Source organism: Panulirus ornatus, chromosome 5, assembly GCF_036320965.1.
Source record: "Panulirus ornatus isolate Po-2019 chromosome 5, ASM3632096v1, whole genome shotgun sequence".
Lineage (NCBI taxonomy): Eukaryota > Metazoa > Arthropoda > Malacostraca > Decapoda > Palinuridae > Panulirus > Panulirus ornatus.
The window spans coordinates 41,743,531-41,751,030 of record NC_092228.1 but is presented as its reverse complement, the minus strand read 5'-3'; the positions used below and the strand labels follow the sequence as shown (position 1 = coordinate 41,751,030).

Genomic DNA, 7,500 nt, shown 5'->3' with positions numbered 1-7,500 from the left:
GCCCCACAACACTAACTGTGTATACCACCATCTTCAACAACAACACAACAAGTTCCGTAGAAATATGAATGTAGTGGTAATTGTAAGAATACGACAGGGTACAAACTAACTCCTACTCATGATAAAAAACTTAATCATATTCACAATACAGATTGGTTGTACTCACTTCAGTCTGGGAGGGCATTACCCAGAGATGCTCAAGGTCTCTGTGGATAGAGACAAGAAAAAGACAATAAAACACAAATTAAGAAAGAAATAAGATACACTAGAAACTCAACTTATATTAGTTATCCTTTCCTTGTTGATGACTACAACTTCTAAATCTAAAAGGCTAGACAGAGTGCTTTTATGGATTTTGTACAGCATCAGAACCGCATAGTTATTAGAACTTTCCCGCTTTAAAAAGATATCTAAAAACTTAAAATTACGTTCACAGACTCACATGTTCCAGCTTCCTTTGAAAAGACTAGATTCTCATGATTATCTTAAGCCCATCTTATAGCCATCATTCAATGCATTTTATCGTATTCGACTTAAATTTTGCTTGTTGTTAAAGATGACAAGCCAAATTACAAATACGACTAACACATCTTTTCAAAAGTTACATGATATTTTGTTTCAAAGAAATTCATTAACATATTTTTTTTTCTTTTTTTTTTGCTTTGTCGCTGTCTCCCATGTTTGCGAGGTAGCGCAAGGAAACAGACGAAAGAAATGGCCCAACCCACCCCCATACACATGTATAAACATACGTCCACACACGCAAAATATACATACCTACACAGCTTTCCATGGTTTACCCCAGACGCTTCACATGCCCCGATTCAATCCACTGACAGCACGTCAACCCCGGTATACCACATCGCTCCAATTCACTCTATTCCTTGCCCTCCTTTCACCCTCCTGCATGTTCAGGCCCCGATCACACAAAATCTTTTTCACTCCATCTTTCCACCTCCAATTTGGTCTCCCACTTCTCGTTCCCTCCACCTCCGACACATATATCCTCTTGGTCAATCTTTCCTCACTCATTCTCTCCATGTGCCCAAACCATTTCAAAACACCCTCTTCTGCTCTCTCAACCACGCTCTTTTTATTTCCACACATCTCTCTTACCCTTACGTTACTTACTCGATCAAACCACCTCACACCACACATTGTCCTCAAACATCTCATTTCCAGCACATCCATCCTCCTGCGCACAACTCTATCCATAGCCCACGCCTCACAACCATACAACATTGTTGGAACCACTATTCCTTCAAACATACTCATTTTTGCTTTCCGAGATAATGTTCTCGACTTCCACACATTCTTCAAGGATCCCAGAATTTTCGCCCCCTCCCCCACCCTATGATCCACTTCCACTTCCATGGTTCCATCCGCTGCCAGATCCACTCCCAGATCCACTCATTAACATATATCTATGTTAAAATGAATTTATCATAAAAAATCAAAATTACACAACACTAAAAATCAAGACAAGATAACATAATATTCCGAGTCTTAGACTAATTGACAGATGTTTCTGTGGTAACATACATAAAAAGTAAACCAAAATGCAAAACATAAACTAGATTAGATTGCAGATTCTTCATTAAACTTCATCCTTGTGACATAATAATGCAACATTTAATTTGCCATTAAATTTCTTCTCATGTGCAATAACAGATTTCACTACTCAGTTTTCTAACCTATCAACAAGTTGTCTGTTAGGATAGTTTTACCTAAACCGAGACAATTAGACAAAAAATAATGTCAAACCGTGCTAGAACCTTCACGACAATGACATCAGTTTCAGTATCAGTAATAATTTCTCAAACCCAGAAACCTTGGGGCTGAACCGTTGCTGGATTATAGATTTTGCCAGACCATTTGTATCAATGACATTACAGGGACCTAAGAGTGGATAAGTAAATAATAACATTTGGAGCTTTATTTTCCCAATGTAGAGGTTTATACAACATCCAAACAATAACTGCACTTCCTCATTTCCATCCCCAAAATGCACAACCCACATTGTAAAAGGAGATTAGAAACATGGTGCTGAGGGTAGCATCTGGCCCAGTTGAAGCTGAGGGTCAGTGAACATAAGTGTTATCTTGCAGCAATGAGTATGATGCCTCGCAAAGGCAGGAGGCAGGCCTTGTATTTCATACATCATAAGACCTGGCATGGATGTGTTTGGGGATTGTGGAAACTCAGCTTGAGTTTGGTTAACATCAAGTGTGGTAATCAGGTTTGGGTTAGGCATGTCCAGTTCTTTGATGCCTTCTTCAACAGTCTATGGAGTGTTACCTGTTTCATGTATGTACTTAGATAAACTCAGCAACACAGAACAAACCAAAGAATGGACTATGGCACTATGCAGATGCCCAGGTAGCACCCAGACAATACGGTAGGATTCACAACATAAGCATTCTTTCACTGAGCATCGGTACTATCAAAAGTACTGACTTATGAGAACTGTTAAAGTCTGGGACACCAAGATGGAAATGTTAGAATATATGTATATATATATATATATAAAAAAAAAGGATATTAATATTACCACGATCTCAGAAGATGTTTGGCAATCACATACATGCAAATATATCAATCAAATATATCATTATTATGATATTCCGATGATACATAGCTGATTTCAATGTTTTCTCATCTCAGACTACCATCATATTAATAGGTATTGCTGGATTTCGTATGCTTATGATCACAACACGAATGAAAAGTCACCTACATCAAGGCTCTACCTTCAGCCATTAGCAAAAGAGACTACTGTACAGTCTTGTTAATGAAAGTCCCACTCCAAAGGAGTCCATTATTTCACCATTCTGCACTGGAAGTAATGTATGTGATTATATTCTCTCTAACTTTTGTAATCATCAAAGATCCTAAATTTATGGTGAATCTCATCATTTCGTCAAGAGAAAATCAACAAAGGGTCTTTTTACAAATGCATCTTAAGGAATTTGAGGAATTTCCAATGTTTTTGAAAAAGGAGATGTGCAGAACCGGGAGAATTTCTGCACCTAGCAGCAATGTCTATGATGAGAGAACACAAGGTAAGACCTTCGACCACCTGAACAAAAAACTTAAGCCAGAAAAATAATGGCAGTAATTCTTATATATTATTTTCATAAAAAAATATTTACCATATAATTTGCAAAACATACAGTTTGCACATTTTTTTTCACAGATAAAAAAATTCCACCATAAAACAAACCACATAACTGCATCACTTCCATCTATCAAAATGGGATAATGCACCACTTTGTTAGCACTAAATATAGTGTGCAACAAAATAAGTACATGTAAATCAAGGACGTAAACCTTCACCAACTCTGGCACAAGCATAAGTTAAATATATTTGATGTTACCCTGGCTTTTACATAAGGCATTCCTTTAACTTTGACATTGCATTCCACTCAGAGGAAGGGGAGTGAAAAGTTCCTTGGTGAGATTGCCTCTTAGTCCACTGACGTTGAAACATCTATGAAGGAAACTCAACTTGTGGCATAGCCATACGCAGGCAGAGTCTAAGAACACCCCACATATACCCCACATACACATACACATGTATATGCATACACGACCACACACGCACATCTACATACCTATACATCTCAACGTATACATATATATATATATATATATATATATATATATATATATATATACAGACATATACATATACACACACGTACACAATTCATACTGTCCGCCCCCACTCATTCCCATCGCCACCCCGCCACACACGATATGACAACCCCCTCCCCCCACATGTGCACAAGGTAGCGCTACGAAAAGACAACAAAAGCCACATTTGTTTACACTCAGTCTCTAGCTGTCATGTATAATACACTCAGTCTCTAGCGGTCATGTATAATACACTCAGTCTCTAGCGGTCATGTATAATACATTCAGTCTCTAGCTGTCATGTATAATGCTGTCAGTGGAACGAGCCAGAGCAAAGGAGGTGGGCAGGAGAATCCATGGAAAGATTTGTGGAGCCTTTCTAAATGCTCATGTAGTACAGAGCTGTGCTGCGTAAAGCAGCACGGAAACGTAGACTCCTTTGGTGTAATAAATTCTTTGATGAGATTGTATTCCCAATGACCTTCTACAAAGTGACTTTTCATTCATGGTGTTACCACAAGCTGGTGAAGTCCGATAACACCTGACCTTAATCGCCGTCCCTTACAAAAGCAGTATTTTCTATTTCAATATGTCTGCAAAGCACTCAAAAATAAGGACACCACTTCCTATAAAGCTATTCTACAAAACTAAAATTAACCTGCCTCTTCTTTCAAGAGATGCCTTACAGCTTACTAATCCACGTGTTGAGATAATAATCATTGTGCAAACTTCCAATGTGCTGATTTCCTTCTCTGAGAAACAAAGGAAAAATAAATCCAACAAGCACAATTGAGGTAATACTTTTGCTGCCCTCCATAATTTGCTGCTTCAAAATTTCCATCTGGTAGTTTTGGAAGATCACAAAGAAGAGCTGACAATACAACTAGTACTACTGTGTAAAGAATTCTTTGATAAACAGACTACAACAGCAATAATTAAACAATTCCTTTGCATTACTTAACATCTAAATGCATATCATAAGTGTACGATAGAGTTGTGAGAACAAAGATACCCCTTGAAGTCATCATTCATATACTGTTACCATGATATCAATTCCTTTCGAAGGTGAAATCATAAGATATACCCATAACACTGGGTAAAATAGATCAAGAATAATTGAGAAGATGATGTAGCTTCTGCTGGTAATATGATTTTTCACGATCTTTTTAATATTGCAAATAAAGAAAATTATTCATGTCATGTTCTCTCCACAATTCTAAAAAGAAAAACATCATGAGCTACTGTTGGGATTGGATACCAACATAATTACATAATTTGCTGGATCTTTAAGACTACAAATACGAGGTAACATGGAATTTCAATAAGCTACATAGAAACATTTATGAGCATTTCAGCACAACAGCCTCAAAAGTAAGGTTAAGAAAACTATTACGCTGAGATAAAATTCCTGGTATATGAATTAGGTACAGGACAGACCAGTCTCAATCCAAGTTCTATTAAAGCAGCCCATTTGCACTATGAAATTGCAGTCGAGACTTTGCAGAGAGATGATAACACAAACACGTGTAATCTTACACGGCCTTCCTCACATCGGACTGGTCATGGTTCCATAAATACAAAATCATTCATAAGACTTAAATTTGTAAGGCGCAAGAACCCTATATTCAATCCCTTGTAAACGTCTAAGAAAGGTAGAGATATCTAATCATACTTTCAACGTTAAATACTGTTAATATCCATTCATCTTTAAAAAAATGCAAAGCTCATTTTAACCCGGAATAACACTGCATTTGTAACACAAACATCACAATAAAAATGAATCTTACGGACATAGGTTTTTTTACTGAATTATACTCAAGAAAATCCTATGAAATTGCTTTACGTAGAATAAATTCTGACGAGTACTTACATTTGGATCACTTAATGCTACCTTGGGTACGTTCTTTGATGTTACTGTTACTTTTAACACTTAGTTAATGTTTATTCCATGATCTCTAATAATTCTGACCACACGTAAGAATTTGTTCCGATACAAATCATTTGATAAAATTTTCACCACTACGACAGTAAACTAACGTACACCTAAAATATACACTTTTTCTCGTATTTCTGACATACGAAACATTTAAAACATGGTTGAATAATAAACATACATCAAACTCAGTAACAAAAATAATTAATATTGAAATACCAATCATATATAAAAGCACATAAGCACCATTTACACAATATACATACGATGGCAACCCAGGTCAGGTCTACCATTAACAGTCATTAGCCAAAGAGGCAGCACTGATCCATCAATCTATCATCTATCTATTCCTATCTATTAATGATAATGATAATGACCCACACGTCACTACACCGTCATTTACATAGATGTAGACGAAGGGCTTTTCCCCAGCAGATGCAAAAACCTCTCCCCTGACCTAAGGTCAACCTCAAATTACATTAATAAGCCTCGGCCACACCATTATCAACCTCACACACACACACGAATGTAATTTCCCAAAAAACTCCTGAAAATTATAATATTTCCGTCTCTCGCCTCGATCCATGGGGTTGTTCGCCTGTGCCACGCCTGCCCGTATTCTATAGGACTAAGGAGGGGGGGTGCCCACACACACACACGTCCGTGAACTAGGGCCTCGTGTCGTACTTACACTTTCTACTTAACAACCTCCCCTCCCCCCCCTCCCACTGTAAATAGAGAGAAAGAGAGACTATTTACATCACCAGTAAACCACCACCACACACACTCTCTCCCTCTCTCTCCCTGGGCCAAAAAGGGAGAGAGAGAGAGAGGAGAGGAGGGGAAAAAAGGACGTAAATGACGCTCTAGCGTGGCGATAAATGACACTAAATAATACAACTGCGGCCGATAAATAATGGGATGTTATTTACCTTTAAGTGTGTGTGTGTGGGGGTGGGTGAGAGGGAGAGGGAAGGTAATTTAGTCCAAAGATAAACTCGGGTGAACTAGAAGTCACCACATACCCTCTCAACACTTCCCGATGACAACATCCCAAAACAGATCACGTTCCAGTACTTTCCCTCTCCCCCCCCCCAAGAATATACTTTTAAATCGCCTCTCCCACCCTCGAGGATAATTCATTTATCACTTATCTCATAGTAAATATATTGTTTATTGGGTTATATGGAGATGATGAATATTTCTGAGGGTTATGGAGGTTAGTTATTGGAATGGGAGTATGTTTTAGAAGGGCTTAGTGTTAGGGGAGGGATGGTGAGCCGCCGGCCTGCCATCTATTGTCAACTCGAGGAACTAAATATCAGATCAGCTGGTACGTCTTCACATCGTTTTCTCTAATGGTCTCGACACTACAGGTTTTCTATGATGGTCAAAAATTTTTAATGAGTAACTCAGTCTTTTTTTTTTTAAGCACATGACTTGAATCAATGATGAAATACGCGCTTAACCAATTCTTTTCCTCATAACATACAACTTTCATATTTACAACCACTAGAAGGTATTAATTTACGGAGGAATAAAGGTATATATTTACTAAAGCGTATACAGGTATTGTCTTTTTCTGCATTTTTGTCTTAAAAACGGCAATATTTGGAGTTGATGCAGGGCACAGCGTGAGCCTTTTCGTAATTAAATGTAAATGAAATAAACAAATCAGTACACACAAAGGATACAACAACCACACACACACACAACACACACACACACACACACACAACACACACAAACACACACACACAACACACACACACAACACACACACAAACACACACACACACACACACACACACACACATATATATATATATATATATATATATATATATATATATATATATATATATATATATATCCTTGGTGCAAATGAAGATAAATATTTGTATTTATTACACAAAAAAAGGAATAGTGGC

General features: G+C 37.5%; 1 protein-coding gene across 12 annotated transcripts in view; it reads right to left on the bottom strand.

Moving 5' to 3' along the window:
* Usp47 (ubiquitin specific protease 47) overlaps positions 1-6,627 on the bottom strand; it is a 78,718-nt gene extending 72,091 nt beyond the window's left edge. For 6 of the 12 annotated variants that reach the window (XM_071662103.1, XM_071662114.1, XM_071662116.1 and 3 more), the window contains exons 1-2: positions 6,502-6,619; positions 167-206 (exon numbers count right to left, since the gene is read on the bottom strand). In XM_071662103.1, the coding sequence (XP_071518204.1) occupies positions 167-184 (18 nt within the window). In that variant the 5' untranslated portion in view covers positions 185-206; positions 6,502-6,619. Of the gene's footprint in view, positions 1-166; positions 207-6,501 lie in introns of all 12 variants that reach the window. The other 6 variants (XM_071662110.1, XM_071662120.1, XM_071662104.1 and 3 more) reach the window with 5 other exon arrangements.
* Positions 6,628-7,500: the final 873 nt, after the last annotated feature.